The sequence below is a fragment of the Akebia trifoliata genome, unplaced genomic scaffold (genome assembly GCF_017979445.1).
Source record: "Akebia trifoliata isolate Shusen 1 unplaced genomic scaffold, ASM1797944v1 Contig00958, whole genome shotgun sequence".
NCBI classification, from domain to species: Eukaryota; Viridiplantae; Streptophyta; class Magnoliopsida; order Ranunculales; family Lardizabalaceae; genus Akebia; species Akebia trifoliata.
In genome coordinates, this window is record NW_028237370.1 from 5,530 (window position 1) to 29,110 (window position 23,581).

Below are 23,581 nucleotides of genomic sequence, written 5' to 3' on the forward strand. Positions count from 1 at the left end.
CCATGTTACAAATGTACCTTTGATTCTATTGGACAATAGTCCTTTCATACTTTTGGGTTTGGATCGATTTTAGAATCCGATCTTAAGAATCAGTTTGAGGCCTAACTAACCTGATCCAACCCAAGTCCTATCGAGCTTGCATTTGAAACTCTTATTTGACTTTGGCCTAATCCGCTCCATTTACCAACTTGAACCCTATCCCATGCAACCATCCTAAGTCGTGGTCGTATTCTGTTAAGTTACTACTGTCTCTACCACATCAATAACCAACACAAAACGCTCAACTCTTCCGAAAACTTCTGAGTCAATAAAAAAAAAAGCGGGAACTCACATGATTGTGAGGCAATCAAAGAATCTGCCACGAGGCAAGTCGGCCGTTACGGCAAGACACGTGGAGTCTTGTCGTTGTATGTGTCAAATACTTTTGTCTCCACGTGTCTCTCCAACTTCTCTGCACCGATCTCAAACTGCAAAATTTTCCATTAACAGAGAAAGCTACAGAGCTTCTTGTTTTTCCATCATTAATGGCGTCGTTGCTTCGAATGGAGAGAATGATTTTTAAAGAAGAAGAACACAATATCAGATTCAGAGGAGGAGATGGATTTGATTGGTGGAATGAGATCAATGAGTCGAAAGAATGGCAACAAGGCATCTTCTACACTCTCTCCGTTGTTACGCTTTTCTCGCCATTGTTGCCCTAGTAAATTTCTTTCGTTCTTTGATATCGATTACGTTTCTTGATCTTGATTACTTTGATTTCCGATAAGTGAGGTGATTTTTATATTTTAATTTTAGCAATTTTAACAAAGATGGTGAATTTGTAGTTTGACTGTCTTCAATTGTTCTTGATTGTATTAAGTCGACCGATTTTATTTTTTAAATGTACTTCTATTCTTTGTGAATTTGTTTCTATTTATAGAGGTGATTTTGTGTTAATTTGATCCAAACTGATTAACATTTACGAATTACCTGTCAATGGCAGCGTCAAGTCGAAATTATTGAAGATCTTCATATAGAAAAGTTGAATTTGAAACATTTGGTGTTAATTACAAAAGAACAAACTTTGGAATATCGTTCTTAAAAAAAAAAAAAAATAGAACAATTAAGACCAGGAATTGTATATATATGTTTTCCCTATAATTCCATTGTTGTGAATTTATTTATACTGAGAGAGGCGATTTTGTGAAAATTTGATCCAAATTGGTTAACAGTGGCAGCGTCAAATGGAAATTAATGAAGATCTTGATATAGAGAATTTGAACCCACATTAGATAATTGGTATTAATTACAAAAGAACAAACTTTGGAATATTGAGAAATATCGTCACACAAATCCTTCACTTGCTCCTAAATAAATTGAGGTCCATTATCTGTGACTAAAAAATCTTGGGCACCTCGAATTGAGCAATGGTGTTCTTCATAATGAACTTGATCTCAGTGAATGTCTCTTCTTCAACCCTGATGGAATGGAATTGTACATAAGAAGCACTCCCGATTACGCATTTGATCAATGATTAGAAAAAAAAAACGTATGAGTGTAGGAATGAGATGATAACATTGATAATTGTCATGAAAATCTTTCATAGTCACATTTTTATATCGACTCCCAAAAAGTAAGTTATTTGAGGAGCCCAAATTGTCTTGGTTCAGCTTGTTATTGAGTTGTTCAGAAGCTGTAATATGCAAATGAATCTTGGGTTTCCCCAGTGAATTTTTGAATTGTACATAGGACAATACCCTCTTATTAAAATTGAGGGAAGAGATGAATTTGAATTTGTATAGAGGAAACCGCCTTTTTATTGAAATCAAGGGATGAGAGCTTGATTACAATGGTTCAGGTTCAATGGCAATCTATGAGCACCTTAGAGTCTGGATTCTTTGGGCCACACTGTGAGAGTGGTGCAAGGATCAGGGGTTGGTTTCTCTGTAGTTTTGGGAGTAAATATTAGGAAGAATGTGAGTAGGATATACACCCTTCTTGTCTAGTTGAACTCATGTTTTTCTTTCCCAGTTTTTAACTAGGGCAAGTAGTGAACTTGTTGGCAAACTCTTTCTGGTTACTGCTGATTTCTAGAGTGGGGAGAGGGGGAGGGGGGGTTTACTCATTGCGTGTGGATATGGATGAACGAATCTTGTTCTTCCAGTCATTTTTTCTATAGCCTTGTTTTTTGTTAATCCAAATGTGTCAGTATCTGCCCTAACTGCCTCAATTCACTCACATTTTGATATTCCTCGTATTCTTTTATTACATTCAATTTTCACATTCCTTCTAATTGAGGCTGTAATTGTCTTTCATTGCACATGACCTATCCATCACAATCGACTTTCCCTTAGTTTATCAGCTATTGGTGCTAATCATACATTTTCACGAATGTTTTCATTTCCAAATTTTTATCCACCTTAGTATCCTTGTCTCTGCTACACTCAACCTATGAGGATGTTGTTCCTTCATTGTCTCTTATGGTTGGTGTATTTCATATATAGGATAATAAATGTTTGAATCCTCTCTCTCTCTCTCTCTTGCTCCAATAAGTGTTAAAATAAGGGAGAGTTGATTGGCACTGTTACATCACGTGCAAAAAAGGCTATTGATTTTGCTAGTGAGGAAGATCTAACTGGATGCTAGTTTAGGGTTCTTAAAAGAGGAGTAGAAAACCTAAAAGATTGTGGTTGAGGCACCAACAATGATTTGAAGTTATATGCATCAATGGATGATATGAAATTTCATTAGTGGATAGAGAAAGCGGATTTAATGCTTCTTGATTTTTATTGGCACCACCTTTTCATTGTTTTGAACAGTTGTTATTGTTGTTGTTTTTCTTTTTGAAAGGTGGTTTTGAACAATGTTGCTTTCTTGATCTCGGTGTTTCTTCTAATTTAAGTTCATATTCTTTTCTCCTCTTCTCGTAATCAGTGGGAACATCATTTGCAGAAAATTGTTGTTTCCATCTATTTTTTGAAGTTCTTAATACTTTTCTTCAACTCCCTTATTTGTTGCTACTTCTTGAATAACTTATTTGTGATTATTTCTTGGCTGATTTGTGAATTTTTTTTTTTCTATTTTCCAGGTACAGCTTATTCGCATTCAAATGAGAGTACCTGAATATGGTTGGACAACACAAAAAATTTTCCACCTAATGAATTTTGTTGTAAATGGCCGTAAGTGTTGAATTTTGAGTATTCTAATATTTCTCATATTTTCTTCGGACTAATGGGAAATTGCATGTTGGCAGTGCGTGCTATCCTCTTCGGACTTTACAAGAGTGTGTTTCGTATAAGACCAAAAGTAGGTTCCTTCCTGTATAAATCCTGTTCTCAAATTGGGTCACAAGTATTAGTACTATTTTATGGATGCTTCACACCTAAGGCTATGAATTTTCTTCTTATGTTTAAGTTGAACCTTATTCTTGTTACGTGCATGTGATATCTATGGAACTTCTAAAAAATTTCGACCCTATGACTTAGACCGTCATGCGTGGCAATTGACATACAAAGTCATTTAGTTTTGCTGGATTATTGCAAGTGTTTTCACGGTCACTTTCACCATCTCAATGCGAGTTCTTTTGGGTCTTTTTCTGTGTCTTTTAGAACCTTCAACTGCTTCTAATTTGTGATTGTAATCTGTCTCCGTTGCACATAACCAAACCATCTCAACCGGCTTTCTATTTGTTTTTTCCGCCTATTGGGCTACTCCTACATTTTCAAAAATGCATTTTGAGAAAGATGCATTTAGTTGCTGGAGATCCTCACATCTGTTACACCAGATGTACTTCTGTTGGAGGGAAAACAATGCGCTATAGACGTAATTCCACAATGCTCACATCACCTGCTCTAGAGATCAGGACAATATTCATAGGAAGGAATATCAAAATATATTATAGATGTTCTAAGAAATCAAAGAAAATTGCCATTAATTGACAGTGCGAGTCTGTGAGAGAACTTTTCATCTTTGTCACAAAGTACCTTAAAAATAACATTGCCTTTATCGATTGCTAAATAGAATTTGTTGTTATTAAAAAAAATAGAATTTAATGGTCAAGTCTAGATATCAGAGAGAACAAGATATTCAATTATCAACAGCTTCCTTAAAGTAGCCATATTGTTTTAGTTTTGCTGAAGTGCACCATCTGAAAATATCATACTGGCAACAGGTTCTCGAGATGGTACTTATGGATGTTCCTGGCCTTCTATTTTTCTCAACATATACATTACTCGTGTTATTCTGGGCAGAGATATATCACCAGGTAATGTATCTTGTTTTTTCAAAACTCACAACCTCTACAAAAAGATATCCATGCCAGAGCTAATATTGATGGATATTTCTTTTTTTCAGGCAAGAAGCCTGCCCATAAATAAACTTAGACCTGCATATTTGGCTATCAATGGACTTGTATACTTCATACAGGTGAGGAAGAAATCTCGTTTTCTTTTATCAAATATATTATGCAATTTGGGCAAAATCTATAAATAAATAAAAAACCCTGTTTTTGGTACTATCAATTAACTGTGCCCTTAGTCACTTATTATTGTATTATGGTGATAGGTATGCATCTGGGTATATGCACGGTTAAGTCAAAAGCCCATTGCTGTGGAGATCGCTAAACTCTTCTTTTCAGGTCATTGTTGATTAGATTTTTTCTCGTTGTGGGGGAGTATATGAATTTGGGAAAATATCATGTTTAAATTGTTTTTTTTTTTTGTAAGAACTCCTCTTTGAAGAATGCATTTTTAAGAAAATATAAGTAGTTGGTTGATACAGTCAATTTCTAGCTAGGAATTACTAAAATATATGGATGTGCTCATGAATTGATGAGAAATTCCTTTTTGCAGTTGTTTCATTCTTTGCTGCACTGGGTTTCTTGATCTATGGCGGGAGGTAAAAAATTGATCTTGACCTGAAGAAATTTTTATGATGTCTCTGTTCTACATCACAAGATTTCCTCTGCTTTGTTGTGAAACTGTGCGTTTCTTTTAGGTTGTTCTACATGTTGAGGCGCTTCCCAATTGAGTCTAAAGGCCGTCGGAACAAGTTGAATGAGGTCTGTATCTAGAGCATCTCTTTTAGTTTTTGTCTCTTCCATTTGCTTGAAATTCATAAAATTTACACATCCGAAGATCAGATTTACTTTTCTTGCATCTTAATTCAGGTGATATGAAATTAGTGAACCAATACCTTGTCAGAAAAATCTGAATTTCACTTATGAAATTAGTGAACCAAGACCTTGTCGGAAAAATCTGAATTTCACTTATGAAGTATTTTGATCCTCTTGGTCCTTCCACAATTTTGATGCTAAGTTCATGGTTCTGTCAGGTTGGCTTTGTGACTGGAATATGCTGCACTTGTTTCTTGATAAGGTGCTTCGTGGTAAGCTTTCATTGTGATTTGTATCCGAAAGTTGCCTGAAGTTATGTATCTTTAAATCTGAACACTTAATGGTTTGTATTGTAGGTTGCAGTTTCTGCATTCAACAAGGATGCTGACCTTAACGTTCTCGACCATCCCATTCTAAATTTTATCTATTACATGGTAAGACATGGATCATTTCTCACTTTCTGTTTTCCTTTGAGTAGTTTTCAGAAGAAATATTTTAATAAAGACAAGACGGTCGGAAGTATCTGACTTCCTTGTCCGTGCCGCAAGTGACTGCACGTGGAACACGTGAATGGGGTCACGAGCCCCAGTTCCGTCCAAGAGATCTTCATGGTTAACAACTGACCTGATCATATGATCCTCTAGCCACCTATGTCAATCTTTTGGATACTTGACAAAAAGTTTGGTGAAAGGTCAAATGATTTATTCATGATCATTCGAACTGAAGATCTCTGTTGTGGGGACTCCCTATTACCATTCTTATGACAGTGGCAGGGAAGTAGTCTCTTCCTGTTCTCTATTTGCATTTTTGCCATATCTTTAGAGAGATTCTATTGCCACATGCCAACTTTTACTAATAGCACACCAATTCAGATAATAACATCAAAGAATTAGCACACATCTTGGGGTGTTATTAGTAAAAGTTGGCATGCTAATAGAACCTCTCCTTTTTTTCCCCCCTTCTTAAATGCTGCTGCTTTTCTTTTTCAGTTAGTGGAGATAGTTCCGTCTGCTTTGGTACTTTTCATTCTCCGGAAGCTACCACCGAAGCGTGTATCTGATCAGTATCACCCTATAAGATGAAGATGTTTTTTACCAAAAACTACTCTCTTAACTATCCTTTCAGGTAGAAAGTCCTTAAAAACCCATGAGGTGCTTATGGTTTAGCTATCTCTTTTTGGTGGTTGCTACTGCAATTACCAGATAGCAATGAACTTCACAGTATGTTTCTTTTTTATTCTTTTGATATTTTTATCCACGAAATCAAATAATGTATATTCTTCGTTCCTTTATGACAAAGTCTTTTCTTTCTAATTTCCAATTTCCAATTAAGGAGTTCATGCTTGCAATTTCAGCAATGGTGCTTGCCTGCTTAATGGGCTCTCAACGTCAGTGTGCAAGGAAAACATTGCACTTCCGAGTAAGATAATATTTTCATACATGGTGATCATTTGGCCGTGTTGTGTGATGAATAGGTACCCAAGAAAGTTCCCACTCTAGTACTCATGCCAATACGTATCCCCACCTTGATATGTCAGATATGGTGTAAATGACGATGATGAATCTGTGCTCTGGAGTGTGTATGAAAGTTGGGACGCTGGGGGTTGAAAATGAAGAATTACATTACGCTCATGTAAGACACTGCTAGTGCACAATAATTGAACTGATGTAGTTTCAGGGACATGTTGGACAAACTAACATGTGCATGCCAGCTCCAACTACTATAAAGATGGGGATTGTTGTTTTTTTTATGCCCCATTCAATCCAGCGAGAGGGATGCACTTTTTCTTTATATTTTGTGGTCAGTTGAATGAATATTGGTACACTGCCGAGTCACTTATCATTCTTGATAATGATGGATCTTGTGGTGTGGCTACTTCTACTTCACGATCACAGTTGACGCAATAAGATTCGCCAAAAACATCGAATTGATCTTGTACAGATTACATTCAATTTGAACAATTGTTGGTTGAAGATTGCATTCAGCAATGCAAGACTTGGAAGACTTTGGAAGAGAAGACTAATATAACTAAAGCTCTCACCCAAAGGTGGTCCACTGGGCCTGCATGACCAACCTCAGGCTCAAAGCTCATCATTTCTGGAATTGTTCCAATCAGAGAACCATTAGCACTAGGGGTGTCAAATGCAAATAAATTATCGCGGGCCAGGTTGGGCTGGACTGGGCCTATTTAAAAATCAACAAAAGCCAAGCGTGAGCCCAACCCATAGACACCCCCTACTTGCCACAGGGCAGCCAAACTCTCAAACCTAAGTATATGGTCCACAAAATTGCCAGTCCACTAATCCTAGCCGTTGTATTGGATTTGGGCATATTTTTCATCACGGGCTTTCCCATCCACCCATCATAAAGCCCGCAATGAAAAAAATGTGAATTTAATTGCTAAGGTTGATTTTTGGTGTAGCTGTGTAAAGAGGTGGCCAAACAACCATGGTTCAGTGGCCAAATAGTGTGTCACATGGCACACAAAGGGTAATAGAGTTGGGTTGCAAACCAATATATATGTATATATTTCCCCTTATAACTTGTTTTTCAGCTTTAACTAGACCAAGAGCCGACCAAGGATACCACGATAGGCATTTTCCAAAAGTATAGGTACCATAGAAAATTGGATCATTCCCACAAAGCAACAAAAAAGAACTTGAAAACATCAGCACACCAAACCAAACCCACATAGGAACTCTAAATATATTCTGTTCATGAACCCTTTAGCATCCCTTAGATAATTACAAAGTACTCAAAGTGAACTAAATCCAAAATCCCTGGATTCCTAACGCCTTGATTAAGCAGTAAGTGAAGTAAACCGATTGAATATTTTTATAAATTAACATCTTAATCCAAGAAAGAGCACTAAATGATGAAATTGTAGATCAAAAGATTATGCTCAAGAGAAATTGTATTATATAAACAAAGGATCCCAACCATTGAAGTTAGCTTCCAAGTATTGCAATGGCTGAGCTAAATTCAAGTCCTGTCTCAACCAAATCACCATTGCCTAATGAACTGTCAATCATGGAAGAAGGGAAGAACACCCCTTCTCAAGAGCCTACTATCGATTCCCCGACAAACGTTCACAAGGCAAGTCCAATAGTTGCAGACTATGAACGTTAGAGGGTCTAAACCATTTCTTAGCTTTAAAGGAAAAAAACCCATTAATCGTTATTCTTGCTTTAATGGTTTAAAGTTTAGTAACATATTGAAATATTTGGTCAAGATTTGAACAAAACATTGAATTCAGGAATGTTCCGGATTATTATCTATAAATGTTTTGGAATGTTTCAGTTCTTGCTTGTTTCAATTATAATTCCTTAATTATTCATTATTTATCGCAATATTTTCTATTATCGAAAACTTAGTATTTGTTTTTTTTTTAACAGATGGTTGCCGAGCTCGTGGGTACATACATTCTTATATTTGCAGGATGCGGGTCAATACTCATCGATCAGATACACCCGATCACACCCATAGGTGTTGCCGTGGTGTGGGGACTAGCAGTGATGGTTCTGATATACACACTTGGGCACGTCTCCGGTGCCCATTTCAATCCTGCGGTCACTGTTGCCTTCGCGACCTCCCGCCAGTTGCCATGGAAACATGTAAAACTCAACTACACTACACTTTCTAGTACTCCATATAACTTCCTAATTGGTGCATGTGAATTACATTAAAAATATATAGTACTTATGTAAGTTATAATTATAATATAAGAAAAGTTAATTTTTTTACCTACACAGGTTTAAATGACTTACATGGAGATGATTTGAAGGCCAAGTTTTGGTCATAATGTGTGCACACAAGAAAAACACAACCCAATATTGAACTTGTAATCCACTTCTGATAGGATTTGAAAATTTTAAAAATAGACTTATTTTTTGTGAGGATATGTAGGTATATGCTCTTTTTCATAATCAGGTTGAATCAATCTGATCAATTTTTACAGGTGCCAACATACATTACATGTCAACTATTAGGTTCAATTCTTGCGATGCTCACACTATATGGCTTACTCCATCGCGATGTGCCCATAGCTATATCAGTCTCTAGGAGTTCTTCTTCAACAACTATACTGGAAGCTCTGATATGGGAATTCATCGTGTCGTTTATCTTGATGTTCACGGTGTGTGGGGTGGCCACTGATCACCGAGCGGTATGGTATTCTATGTGAATGTTATTTTTAAAATTAAATAAGATGTTCTTTTTTCTTCCAATTTTCTTTTATTGACATATTTGGTTTATTCCCATTTTCTTTTTCCATAAATTATCTTAATTTATGTTCATTTAAAAGATCACAATCATGAAACCGACCGTTACGTTGTTACAAACTTTGTTCAGACCACTGATTCAGTCTGGTTTTAATTTCTATTCTCCCACCAATACAGATCAATGAAGTCTCTGGAGTTGCAGTAGGAGCCGCTGTGTTGCTTAACGTCCTCATCGCTGGGTAAATGAACTTCTAATCTCTCCCATACTGTCATCATCATGTTAACATTCCAAATTGTGTGCTCTTGTTACCGTTCTTTATTTTGATTATGCAGGCCAACTAGTGGAGCTTCCATGAACCCAGCTAGAAGTATAGGCCCTGCACTTATTTCTAGCGATCTTGAATATCTCTGGGTTTATATTTTGGGTCCAACACTCGGAACCATAACTGCTGCAATGGTTTATAATTTCGTTCGAATGCCCGTGGCCGATAAATCCAATCAGAATACCAAGAATGTATAAATATATATTAGGTGTGCGTGCATGATATTGAGTACTGGCTATTAGATCATAGCAAAGTAATATATCGTAAAATGTACATTTATATCATATGCCCTACTTCCAAGATAAAACACCAGGACTACGTTGGTTGTGATCATGAATTTCATATGTTAGGTTGAATCTTATAAATTATAATATATACAGTACTCTACTTTGGGAAATATGAGCCTCGTTTGAGCCTTTGAGGCTGTTCTACTTTCAACATAAATGATTTTGTGGAATCACCTCTATAAGAATCATGATTGCTAGATTGATTGGTGATAGTGTTCAAGGTAGTGCATTGTGGAGTCTAGAAGTACTTTCATGGAAGCAAATTTGTTAATTCTCGGATTTGAAGGATATCAAATGAGATACCTCAAACTGACATGTCAAGTAACCCATGTGTGGTATTTGAAACATCTTCCTAATTATATTACAAATCTTTTAGATGAATGCTGTTTTATTAAATTAAATAATATGGACATTTTCATTCAAAAAAGTATTTTTTTTGTAAATGTTTCTTCTGAATTCCCTCAAAAGCGAGAATCCAAGAGCCGAGCTAGAGGAATGCTTTTGAGTTTGAATTATGTGGGGGATCCAAAACCCGATTTATACCAGAAAATAATTTGTCTATGAAAATTGTTTCTAACTAGGCTGTTAATGAGTGTATATTTGCCCATCCTGACTTGTCATCCATCGGTCAGTTTAGGCATAAAAGACCCATTTATAAATCAAGTTGGCTTGTGGTGTGTTGATCCCATGACCTAGGTTCAAAGCCAGTCGAAACCACTTTCAAGCTTACCACTAACCCCCTTGCTTGCCTAGCAAAAAAAAGAAAAAGTTGGCCTAGGCCAGATTCATGTTTAGGGACGATGCATTTGTCTACAAGATCTGGCTTGAGAAATGCAAAAGATTATTTCAAAATGACTATAAACTAATAAAAGCCATTGAACCTATCATTATAATGGATATAATGCCACTTTTATTTATTTATTGTGGTAGATTGGTAGTGATGCTTTTCCCCTTGAATTCTGATGCCATCCATTGCAATTCCTCCCTGCTATTCATAGTCAGGGTTCGAGAATAAGTCGACAATGGAAAATTTCAAAAATTATAGTAAAATGGGGACATAATCGAAAAACAATCAAGCTAGCCATGCAATTGTTCCCTCTAAGTGTTGTTCTCAAATTATATAATCAAATACCATGTTAAATTACAATAGTAAATCACTAAAACCCATATTTTTTTAATTTTTATAAATGAGCAAAGATGTATTGATTGTAAATATGTTGAATGGTACCGACTTGGGGTCAAGGAGTCTGCTCCTTTGGTTTCAAGTTCAAATCCCACTACTCATAAAAAAACCTTGGTAGCCACACACAGTTTACTCAAGTGGGGTAAAGCTTGAGTGCGGGGTGTAGGGACTAGTCTGGTGAGCGCATGTTGGCTTGAATACCCTTCGTTATATATATATATATATATATATATATAATATATATATATATATATATATATTTATATATTTATATTTATATTGAAAATCATGGAGCATCAAAGTACGTGTACTTGACCATTTTTGCTACATGTAACAATTTAAGGGGGTTGCTTTTGAAAATATGCACTTGTCCATGCTTTTTGAGATATTTACATAAGAACTAAAGATTTGCCTCCATCTGCCATTCATATTCCCAAAATCATTTCTCATCTACCACCATCAAAATCATGACATGTTCATTACCTATGTGAGCTTGACCAAATGGCTTGGTACTAAAGGTCCATGTCAATTTTCATTCTTTGCCCTAAAAAGTTAGAAAATCCAAAGAAATTCTACGAACATCTCATGCATTCTCATTTGTTTTTAGGGTTGGACTACTCTACCCCTAAAAGTCCTCAAAAACTTTACAAAAGAAGAGTTTCTCCTTTGAGTTGGGACACATTCTCTAAGCCCCCTCAAGATTCTACCAAAATTGTTCTCAAAGAACCCTCCTCTACCCTGCCCCCCCCCCCTCCGCTCCTCTCCTCTCCTCTCCTCTCCTCTCCTCTCCATCATTCTCTTTTGTTTTTCTTGCCTTTTAACCTCATGAGAACTTCATTCAAGACTTAAAGAAGAAAAGGAACAGAAGAAGAAAAAAAAAAGATTCAAGTAAGGTAGGGTGGAGTAGGTTTGCTTTTTTAAGTTATTGCATCTCCCTATCCCTCTTCTGCCCTCACAGAAACTTGTTATTTTCTGTTTTAGAAAGTCTTAAGATGTAATGAATATCCCTTTCCCACAATCAGTAGATTAGACTCAACTCTCATGCAATGCGTGTGAGAAGACTTGATTGATGGGGTTGGAGTTGAAGTCCTTAAAAATCTGATGGCATAAGGTCATGATTGGAACATCTCTATCCATAGCCAACATCATACATCCCATGCATTCTTAAGGCAAACATGATTGGAACATCTCCATTCATGAAATGACCTCATGTTGTTTTGCCAACATTAACCTCCTTTCCTAGTTAAGGGTACATTTCTTCATACACTTACATTAAAATCTTTTCTTTTAAATGGCCAAGGTATAAAAGGTAACTATCCCAGGATGGGAAGAGTGATCGAGGTGCCTAACATATTTCCAATTCTCTAATCAAACATCTTTATCTAAAACTTTGTTAGACTATCCACTTTATCCATACGAAAGTCCCTTCAAGTTTTACAAAACGATTTTCTTAACAATAAAATAAAAATCGGGTGACTATTCACACACTTTTCGAAAAAAAGAACATGGTGGTAATCACTCTGAACAATAGTAGTAACTAGATTTTCTATAATCGAAAATCACGTTGTTATAGTAGATATTTATACAAATCAATGTTTTAATAATTGAACTTGTTGGATTACGTACAATCATACCCTGATCCTATTTGTTTAAGATACTAGCTGAACCCATATTAATATAAAATCGGATTGAACCCGGTTGGACCACCAGTTTGCAGCCTAAGAAGGGAAATTTTGTAAGTTGAGATGCCCTTAATACACGCAGGTTCATGTGATTTGTTGGTCCCTAAAGTGTGACTAAAGATTCTGTGAATGTGTTTGGGTTTAAAGTCATGCAACACTGCCTTCCTACAACACTCTATTTAAAGAGAACCATCGATTTTCCTAAAGTGCACAACACTCGTATCTTTCGGAACATGTCAACACAGTGTTGTAGGTAGTTTAAGCATTTTCTTGGGTTTAAAAGACTAGTTCCAAAGAGATTACAAGAAATAATTTAAACGGTTTCGTGGATTTTTTTTGTTTTATTTTTGTTTTTGTTATTTATAACTCGTTTTATCTTATAAAATTCAGTCTTCTTTCTTTACTTTTTCTTTTTTAATGTCAACAAAATGGATGTGATCATCATGCCACAATAACGAGATCCCCTAGATGAAGAAGATAGTTTCACCCACAATGATGATGAGCTATTGTTTGAAGGAAATGCTATCATGCATGAAGGCCAAGGTTTTACGTACGAATCCCAAGATGATGATGATCCGTCGGCGGACCAAAAGATGGTGTCACGGACAACACCCAAGGGCAAAATGGTGTCACACATGATCCACCAGTGCACCAAGATAATCCACCACAAGAGCAAGTCATGGAGAGACCCCCATTATCTTCTTTGATCTTCAGTAGTCATTTCTTTATTTTTCTTTTCTTAACCCTAAATTATTTTTAGTTTGAACGCCATGGGTGCTATTGTCAAGCAAGAGATTGTTGAACCAATGGATATATATCCATTCTAGGTAATGAGAATCGGCCATCAGAAACCTACTCATATCTCTCTCCCCCACCCAAACCTAGGTGTCACCCAAACCCTAGCTTTTTTCTTCCCAAAATGTAATTTCTTAGAAGTAGTTGGTGTTGGATCAGATCAAATCAATTTTGGATTGAGAAAAATCTCAATTGGATTGGATTCAATTCAACAATTCATTGATTCGACCAGATTAGGTTGGATTTGTTCATAAGGTAAAGATTCAGATCGGTAATGGTATGATGCTAATCCGGTACCAAACCGATCTATTGCCAACCTTAGATCCAAGTTGTTAAAAATGGATGGATACCAAACTCCCAAATTTAAAATTAAGATTCAAAGGTGAATTATTTTTTTCAAACATTTTAAAATGTTGTCCTATACATCCAGTGGCCTCAAAGCATATTGTTGGATGCCACAAGGTGATATGGCCAAAAAACCTTTCCTTAGTAAGGAAAGTATTTTTCTTTACTTAATAAGGAAAATGTTTTTTCTTTAAAAGAATGGTGATTTAGACATGTTCCACACGTTTTGATGGTTATTAGGGGAGTACAATTTCAGAGATTAGCATTTTGGAGACCGCAAGAGACCTCACATTCTTATTGGTCCACAATTATTAAGGGCACTCTTAACTTACAAAAAGATCCACCTTAGAGAATCTTCAATTTACAAAAATATATATATTAAGGATGCTCTCATTGCACATGGACCAATATGAATGTGAGGTCTCTTGTAGTCTCCAAAATTGCATTCACATATATCATTTTGTTTTGAAACTCATGACATGCCTCCCTTGACATCAATCATCCTGATAGAATAATAGAAAAAAGACCTATGCATTCTTTTGGGGTTCTTTTATTTCCATATCTTAATGAAATCGACATGGAAAACAATTTTTTTTCTTCTGGTCATTTTAAATGAAAAATGAAGTATAACAACAAAATTATGGAGATTATTGGCCAACCATCTCTACAATAACAAGCCCAACATTGGCATAGAAAGAAATCAAGATTATCGATCAATCATTGTTAGAACTTAATTAGCCCCCCCCGATATAACATTCTAACTCCGCCCTTGTGTCAATGGGCAAATTCAGAACAAGTTTAACTGACTCCTAGCCCAAATCTAAAGAGATGGATTGTACCTTAAACCATCCCTAAACCTTCATCACACCTAAATCATAAGTCCTATCATGACCCTAACGTTGTGTTTGGATTGAGAGAAATGGAGAGAAAAGAAGAGAAGAGAGAATAAATGAGTTTCTCTCCATTTCTCTTGTTGGGATTGTTAAGCGGGGAGAGAAGAAGAGAGAAAAAAATGTGAGTTTTCTTTCTCTCCAAAAGTGGAGAGAAGAGGAGAGAATTAGAGAGAAATCCTTTTAAAATATGTTATAATTCCAATTCTACCCCTAGATCTCTTTTAAGATATTTTAAAATTCTAAAGCTAACCCAAGTTCTCTCCTGCCAATCCAAACATGGTGAAGAGAAATTGAATTTCTCTTCTTTTCTCTTAATGAATTTCTCTTTTCTCTGCTTCTCTCAATACAAAGATAGCCTAAGGGCGTCATTGACTTTTGGACTTAGCAAATATAAAATTACTAAATTCATGTATCTTACTCTCAATGTCATTTGATACCACTTTATATGTGAGTTTAATAAATGTAAAATTATTAAATATATGAGTTTGTTTCCATGAGTTGTCTAAGGATCATGCATTGGCCAAGTTATACTAGACATCGTCAGCTCTAGTTGGCCCGGATTTATTGGGTTGAAATTTCTGAGCCCGACCCTACCTTTGCAGCCTCAATATCAAGACCCTAAAACCTTATTTTTTTGACTACTTGGGCTGAGTTAGAGGGTCAATCAATCGGCAACTAGCACTCCTTAACGAGATCTGCAATGAATGTATTGGGTACGACAATGATTCATTGATCAAAGAGTTGGGATTAAATCAATTAAACGATACAAATAGTAAACATCAGTTTCTTGATTCTGCCTGTCATAACAATCATCCCCATGTCGTTGCCAACAACTTTATATTCTAAGATCTGGTGGGTACCTGATCATCGACATCACAATCTGATGCACATAAACTACAAATATAATCTTATTTTAACAAACATGCAATATATGCAATGACATATGATGCTTGGTTTAGTATCCAAAAAATGGGGCATGGTTTAGGTGGAGATTTGGGGGAGAAGGTACCTACCAATATCTTATTTTCAGCAATTGCTTTGAAAACCATAACCAACTTGACTCTAATCAACTGGTTTATTTAACAATAATTCCTTATAGGTGGATATTTAATGACCAATCAAACATCATTGTTATGGCAACAAGACATCTTTAGAAAACTAGTTTTTGATTAAGACTTTGCTAAGTTAGGTTAATTCATAATTGGTCTGATAATTCAATGGGGGATGTTACTGTCAATCCCTTCTGAGAAAAGAATAGAAAATAAATAAATAAATAAATAAAAGAACATAGTCCACCTACTCACTAAGAAATAGGGGTTGTAGTCACTTTCTTTCATTTCTTTTATGAATAACGATGACTGCATGTGGTCTAGGTAAGCGGTTGGGTAACGTGGCACGGGCACAGAATTGCACATCTTTTCCTATGCATCCCGATGAAAACGATCTATGATTTTGTACCCTTGCCATGTTAGCCACATACCAAGACTGCGTGCATTCTTCACAACTCTTCTTTAATATACTTTTAATTGTACAAGCAATTTTTAATTATGGATGATTTAAATTTGGGTTTGGACATACCCTTCTACGTTTCTTTGTGAATATTTGAGATATGCTTATCTTTTCAAAACAACGACATACCCCTTGAGCTCTACCTTTTCTATTATATGTTAATAAAATATGACCAAAATACCCTTATTTTCAACCTACATACAAAATCATTAAATTTCCTTCTTAAAACCAGACATCTTCATTTTTTATAAATGATGGAATTTTTGATAGAAAAATCAAGTCACTTTCTATGATTGAAAATGAGGAAGAAAATTCAAGGTTTTTTGGTTGGAGTTTGAAGATAAGGGTATTTAGGTCATCTTTCATTAGTCTAATAAAAAAGATCAAGTTCAAAGGGGTATGTCATTAATTTAAAAAATATTGAGGGCTATCTCAAATTATCTCGAATACAATTGTTAGTAAGTATTTTATTTATTTATAATAAATTAATATGTTTCATTGGCCATTCGGGCCTGCTTATCATTACCAATCGAATCTATCTTCGTCACTCTTTGATATGGCTGTGATGGTTTAACTCTATTATGTCCACCTATAACAGCTAACGGTGGGCGGTCGTTACCGTTATGACTCTTTTGAGGTTATAATTTTCCTTTAATAATATAATAATAATAATTGATCCTTAAGCAGTGCAATGCGCATTAGACAGGAGTTTGTTATGTGAAAAATAAATAATATATGAGATTGGGGTCATACCGTTATCATTCATGTCTGTCATAACACCGTTAACAAGCCCATGTTTAAATATCTCTCTCTCTCTTCTTGAGGTTCCAAACCATTTGGGTATAAAGAAGATAGTGAGGTAAAACATTATTCTCAAAGGATTAGGTGGTGCAGGTTTGGATGGTTTAGGTCAAGGGGTTGGTTCCAATCTCACACACACACACACACACACACACGGGCAGAGCTAGTAAGGAGTTGGAGGGGGCAATTCTCCCCCTTACAAAACTTTGAGACACTCCTATATTTTAACTAATTACATATCCCATTTGTCCCCACTCCCTCACCTTTCTCCCTATTTGCCCCTACACCCTCCCCTCCCTCCAATTTTTGCCCCCCCTCCCCTCCTCCCTTAATTTTTTGTTGATGGCATTGCTTCTTGACTAGACCTTCTCATATACTAACCGGAAATGATCTAAATATCCTTTTCGTCAACTTCTAATAAAAAAAACCTTTGAATTTCTCCTTAAAACCATTCATCTTCAAGTTCTTCAACTATACAACTAATCATAGTTTGCCCTCACTACAAGAAAATCCTGGCTCCACCTCTGCACACAAGAATTGAAAACCTTAAAAAAGTGAAAATAAAACAGAATAAAGGAGTTATATTTATTTTCTTTTCTCTCTTCCAATTGCTTCTAAAGTTTCCTGTGTAAACACACCATCATAATTAAAAGAATATATATATTTGAAGAAGTATCAATTATATTTAGAGATGTGTGATATTGAAAACCACATCGAATGCATGATGGATACATTTTTATATATTTCTTTCAAATAAAATCAGCAAATTTGTTTATAAAACATCCCAATAGGATTGAATGTGTGGAAATCTGATTTTATTGAGAATTCTTGGATAAATATTACATGAACCCTTGATAGGATATTTATAGGAATTACATCAACTAAGATAAGGAAACTAGCCTAACATAAATATTCTAATTTATTATAATTTCTTAATGTAGAATATCCTAATTGATATTTCTACATATTTTATTCTCTAACACTACCTTCCTTTTGAGATGAGATACATTGATATGATACGATGTATTATATATCATAATATGTTGCATCCAGTTGTCTAACAGAATGCATGGGGCATTGGTGTTATTTAGTTAATGGCAGTATTGCTTTTATTTTTAACAAATAATCGATTTTATGAGCAATAAAATTTATCAAAGAAAACTAAATTGAATTCTTATTAAATGGTGATAATAAAATAAAAATAAAAAAACTAGCTTGAAACAAAGTTTGAGGTAGATTTTAAGAATTTTTTTTTTTTGAGTCATGATAATATTACTCGCCAGGTGGCATACTCAATCAACTCCCTGACATGACAAGTTCGGGAACCATAGATCTATACACCTCGAGATACACAATTGCACTTCCCCATAAAAAGTGTACCTTGAGGGAGTCGTGTATCTCAAATCATACATATGGTTGAGTTAATGGGTTTGTAATTAGTCGATGAAGGCAGATTATGAATCAGGTCGTGGTGTCAATAGTTATCCACGTCAAGAGAGTTAGGGGGGAGTCTGTCTGAGGTGAGTTAGAAAATCGGGACTCATATAGGAATGGTGTCTATGTGGCATGCTTTGGTTAGAGAATAATCACATTGGGCTGCGTGGACAGCTTAGTTAGGAGTCCGAGGTGACTTAAACTCCAACTATCATATTACTTTTTTATGCATAATTGTTATTTCTAACTTCTAATAGTTATATTAGGTAAAATAATTGTATCACTTTTTTACCCATAATTGTGGTTGAAAAAATCAAGTAAATTTCTAACATTATTATAATCTTAACTATTATAATGAGAGAAGGAGAAGTAAAAGTGGTTCGACACCAAATTTTGGATCTCAAAAATGCTCCCATCTTCACATTTAAACTTAATATAATCAAAGTCATTTTGATCAAAAGTCAAAATGACCCTAGAATCAAGTTGTAGGTTAGTTTCAAAATGACAAAAATAACCTTTCTACTATATAATATTAAAAATCCTTTAATCAATGTTTTATAATACATGGACGTCCTTTTGATAATTGTGTGTTTGAAAAAAACGTCCTGACTCAAAAAAACCACTTGAAATTCACTCGTTGATGTGGCATGTGCACAAAACCATAGATCTTTTTCTTCGAGATCTATGGTTCCATTCACCCATCCATGTCAACGAGTGAATTTCGAGTCAGTTTACCTTAAGTCATAACAAAAGTTGTTCGATATGGATGCATGTCAAACTAACGATCTTACTGGTGCTTCCTAACAATATAAAATAGAAGTCATGAAATTCTGAATAATCAAAATAAAAGTAAATTACCTTATAATAAATAGACATGTGAATATATATATATATATGATTGGTTGCAATAAAATAACACTACAATTACACAAACTTGAAACACACACACACACACAAACTCTGGCAATTTTATAAATGAAGGCTAAATGATTTCTGCATTGTATATTTTTCCAATCATCCCAAATACATTAACAACCACCATTTAACCCAAAAAAAAAAAAAACAACTACCTTCAATGAAATGTACAACAATCCTTAACAAAAATATATATTTACTCATTCTAATAATATAGATGTTATTTAAAAAAACAAAAGAAATTAAGAAGCAAAGAAGAGATAGGCCACCCAGTGAACTCAACTTTTCTCTTCAAAACCCAATATGTAGGTAAGTATGTATGCATCTAATTCTTTGTATCTGTATGATGTGTATATATTACTATTTACAAAAGAGCAGTATAGAAAAACAACCATACATAGCAGCTACAAGGGACTTGAAGGGTCTTCCCATGGAAGGGTCTTCTATGAAACTAAGCAATCTCATGGATAAAAGGGTCTTCTAGAAGAAGCTCAGGCCAAAATGTTGGAACTCCTCCTCCATAGGTAGATGTGATGCTTATGGGGTGAGCAGTAGTAATAGGAGGAGAAGGAGATGAAGGATTAATCCATGGAGATGTAGGTGTGGTTTCTCCTTGACTGAACACTGTAAAATTACAACCTTGGACCATCTCACTATTCAAAGATCTCTGAAAACTGCAAGGGACTTGAAGGTTTGGCAAATGAGAGAAAGAGATCGAATTTTCGACGGCTTGAGTAATATCGATTCCAGGAGAACTTGAAGGGGTAGGGATCGAAATTGGATTTTCTTTAATTGATGAAATTGAGTTCATTAGATCAAAGCCCTCGATGTCGGTAATGCTGGTTAGGGTGTTTGAGCTAGTTCCCATTGAAGTTGTAGATTGAAGGAGGCCTTGTAAGTATTGAAGCCTAGCCAATTGAAGAGATTCTCTTTGTAATCTAATTGCATGATCTTCCCATGGATGGTGGTCTATAAGATCCTTGAGATTAGCTAGAGCTATCAAATGAGATAAGTTCGAAAACAGATCGGTTCGACGACGGTGAGTCATTGGATCCAAACCCATGTGAATTAGCTTCTTCTTAAGATTGGTATTCCAAAAATTCTTGATTTCATTGTCGGTCCGGCCTGGGAGGTGTGTCGCAATCGCTGACCACCTTGTACATTGAAATGTATATATAATTAGTAAGTTAAAATGATCATAAAAAACCCATAATTTTTTACCCTTTTTCACTGAAGAAAATATAAGTATCATTGAAAAATTACTTGTTGCCTAGAAATGAGTGTAGATTGAGAATAGTCTGCTCTTCTTCTTGGGAAAATTTGCCTCTCTTGATATCTGGCCTTAAATAGTTTGTCCATCTCAATCTACAGCTCTTCCCACATCTGTTAAGATCTGCAAAACCAAAATTGGTGATCCTTATCATGAGGATGAGAAACCAATATACATAACACTTCAAAGTATCCACACAAAAAAGAAAAAATAGATAGATATGTAACACACAAAGAGAGATAACACTTGAAAGTACAAAAAAAAATGTAGAAAAACTATATATATAGTAAGAGAGAGAGAGAGAGAGAGAGAGAGAGAGAGAGAGAAAGAGAGAGAGAGACCTGCAAGTTTAGGGAGAGCTCTCCAGCTTCCATGACCATGTTTTTGGATGTATAGGACAAGTTTCTGGTCTTCTTCAGGAGTCCATGGGCCTTTCTTGAGGCCATTCTCATCACAGCAAGGAGACCTACCCATTTGTCTTTCAATTTCTTTCTCAGTTTCCTTCCAATCCCACCAAACCAAAGCTACAGCTGATCATTTATATACACTCATTGCCTCCTTGTCCCCGCTCTTTATTTAATTCAGCAGAAAATGACTGACGTGCCTTTGCTTTTAGCTTCAAAAACTAGGGTTACCCCTTTCTTTCTCTAAATGACAAATATATCCCACATAAGTCCAAGATTCGTTGAGGGATACACACATACACCTTTGATTTATCGATTTATCAATCAAAATTTCTTCAGTGCTATAAGATGTCAGGGTCCAATCAGGATTATGAACTATCAATCGTTTAGTACTTCCAGGCTTTAATATAATTAAGTTCAATCATTTAGTACTTCTTGTGTAACAAATTAACAATAATTTATTGTTAAGGGATTTTTTTAAAGAAGAATCTACACTCCTTGTCATCCACATCACAAAATCACTCTATTTCAATTTTCTTTTTCGACTTAAATTTCAAATTTCACGTCAACAGTACAGGATGCTTGTCCATAGCACTTGATCAATATTCAAATTAGAGAGTAGTCTAATTTTTTTTTAGTTGAAATGGAATGAATTGCTTTCCTTTATCATACTTTTATCTATAGATATTTAATTTAGCCTTTATCTTTTATGCGGGTGAAACCAAGATTTTCTTGTAGTGGGGGCAAACTTTAGTTAATGGTAAAACTGAAGAGCTTGAAGATAAATGATTTTGAAGAGAAATTTAGAGATTGTTTATTGGAAGTAGTTGAAGATAAGGATATTTAGGTCATTTCCAATTGGTTTATAAGAGAAGGCCCAATCAAACTTAAAAAATTTGAAAGGGGAGGGGGTAAAAAATGGAGAGAGGTGAGGGAGTGGGGGCAAATAGGGCATGTAATTAATTAAAATACATGGGTAACTCAAAATTTTGTGGGGGCAATTTCCTCCACAATCTCCTTACTAACTCTGCCCGTGTCTTTTATGATGAATTAGGGTTTGTAGACACAAGCATCCCGTTTGAGATTAAAGAGGTAAAAAATGAAAGTCATTAAAGTTAGAAAGTTTATTGTTGAAAAATGGTAGAAGATGAAAGATAATATATAAAGTTGAAGAGGTATTCTTGAAAATGGTGAGAAGAAGGGAATAAAATTTTAAAAAATTCCTTGAGATATGCTTTTATGAAGGATAAAGATTGAGACAAACAGAGGGGAAAATGACATGTTTTATCATATAGATTTGATTTATTTCTTATATTCTCTTTTAGTTACATCTAATTACACCAATTTGCATAATTTTGGGTATTCTTACTCTCTTTCTATATCTGATAGTTGATTTGTCACTTAAAGATTATCTAATGCATTCCTCAACGATTCTTCTTTGATTATATATCCTCACCTCCATCACATGATGGTTGTCATGTTGTGCATATCTAACCATTCTTCTTGGGATCTTAAGGTGTCATTCAAAGCTTCTCTCTCAACAAAACACAAGGATGATCAGGGATACGATCTTTTTTTTTTTTTGTCCTTACAATTGGTCTCTCCCAATGCCTTTTTCAGCCTTACTCCTAGTGAGCACGTCTGAAGGCTAGTGCGATTTCTATAAATAGAAAGATAACAACATTCTTTATCCCTTGTGATCTTCTATCATGTTCTTTAACGTCTTTTATTGTCCTAGAGTGATTTTTAGTGGAGGAAAATCCTATTTTTCTACCGTTGAAAAGGGATAACCTAAGATTTCCCTTATTATACTTCTTTCCTTTCATGACTAAGATGTAAAGTGGGCACACTAAACTCCTAAATACTATTATGAAAATAAAACATCTCAAAGGATATATCTACCTCTGCCTGGCTTCTAGGACCAAGTCAAGGTTTGGGATGAGGCATACAACGTCCCTTAACTAGTCAACTCAGCATAGGTTATATGTCCCCATTTCACTTTGTTTGGGAACTCCGATCCTCTACTTTTACCATCTTGTCTGAACAAATGAACAATAACTTCTATCAATACATTAGGGGAACATGAATGAAGAATGGCAATTCATTTCAAGATTTTCTTCCAAACTTATTCGTCACAGATTTCACATGCTCTCCACTGCATGCCACATCAAGTGTAATGAGGGTAACTTTGCAAATTGGGGATGCATTCAATACACGCAAGCTCATGTGATTGGTCAATCCCGAATGTAGTCATCAAAAAAAATTTCATACATTTCTTGACTCTCGAGGATTTTCAGACCCCCTACCATTTGAGGGTGTATCTTAGTCCGAGAAGTCTGCTATTACCAAACAATTCACGCAATCATTGTCAATGCAGTTTATTGATAGAAATGCATTAATATAATTGATTATGGGATTTCCTCCAAGA

The 23,581-nt window shown here is 35.3% G+C and overlaps 2 protein-coding genes and 1 pseudogene across 6 annotated transcripts; 2 read left to right on the forward strand and 1 right to left on the reverse strand.

Moving 5' to 3' along the window:
- Positions 1-524: 524 nt before the first annotated feature.
- Positions 525-6,405, forward strand: LOC147380812 (tobamovirus multiplication protein 1-like; annotated as a pseudogene). The gene is made up of 11 exons (XR_015175087.1): positions 525-700; positions 3,068-3,158; positions 3,233-3,285; positions 4,151-4,243; positions 4,333-4,404; positions 4,543-4,615; positions 4,830-4,875; positions 4,975-5,038; positions 5,311-5,364; positions 5,449-5,526; positions 6,082-6,405. The product of XR_015175087.1 is annotated as a tobamovirus multiplication protein 1-like (transcript).
- LOC147380813 (aquaporin NIP1-1-like) lies at positions 6,084-10,032 on the forward strand. 4 transcript variants are annotated; one of them, XM_086431215.1, is made up of 7 exons: positions 6,155-6,217; positions 6,447-6,511; positions 6,630-6,724; positions 8,488-8,706; positions 9,051-9,257; positions 9,490-9,551; positions 9,646-10,032. In XM_086431215.1, the coding sequence occupies exons 3-7, from the start codon at positions 6,641-6,643 to the stop codon at positions 9,830-9,832; spliced, it is 759 nt and encodes a 252-aa protein (XP_086287341.1). In that variant the 5' UTR covers positions 6,155-6,217; positions 6,447-6,511; positions 6,630-6,640; the 3' UTR covers positions 9,833-10,032. The 4 variants fall into 4 exon arrangements, with proteins under 4 accessions (XP_086287338.1, XP_086287341.1, XP_086287339.1 ...); XM_086431213.1 differs by having other exon boundaries at positions 6,172-6,312; XM_086431214.1 differs by having other exon boundaries at positions 6,187-6,312; positions 6,425-6,511.
- A 9,605-nt stretch (positions 10,033-19,637) lies between these two features.
- LOC147380814 (transcription factor MYB93-like) lies at positions 19,638-21,235 on the reverse strand. Its single transcript, XM_086431211.1, has 3 exons — positions 21,091-21,235; positions 20,743-20,872; positions 19,638-20,633 (listed from the first exon to the last, which is right to left on the reverse strand). Exons 1-3 carry the CDS (start codon positions 21,221-21,223, stop codon positions 19,931-19,933), a joined length of 966 nt encoding a protein of 321 aa, XP_086287337.1. The 5' UTR covers positions 21,224-21,235; the 3' UTR covers positions 19,638-19,930.
- Positions 21,236-23,581: the final 2,346 nt, after the last annotated feature.

Excerpts from the sequence above, each read along its gene's own strand:
- LOC147380813 (XM_086431212.1), top strand. The coding sequence starts at position 6,641 with ATGACGATGATGAATCTGTGCTCTGGAGTGTGTATGAAAGTTGGGACG. Across the intron at positions 6,725-8,487 it reads AAGAATTACATTACGCTCAT|ATGGTTGCCGAGCTCGTGGG; the intron begins GTAAGACACTGC and ends TTTTTTTAACAG. Across the intron at positions 9,258-9,489 it reads TGGCCACTGATCACCGAGCG|ATCAATGAAGTCTCTGGAGT; the intron begins GTATGGTATTCT and ends CCACCAATACAG.
- LOC147380814 (XM_086431211.1), bottom strand. The coding sequence starts at position 21,223 with ATGGGTAGGTCTCCTTGCTGTGATGAGAATGGCCTCAAGAAAGGCCCA. Across the intron at positions 20,873-21,090 it reads AGCTCTCCCTAAACTTGCAG|ATCTTAACAGATGTGGGAAG; the intron begins GTCTCTCTCTCT and ends TTGGTTTTGCAG. Across the intron at positions 20,634-20,742 it reads CACTCATTTCTAGGCAACAA|GTGGTCAGCGATTGCGACAC; the intron begins GTAATTTTTCAA and ends TCAATGTACAAG.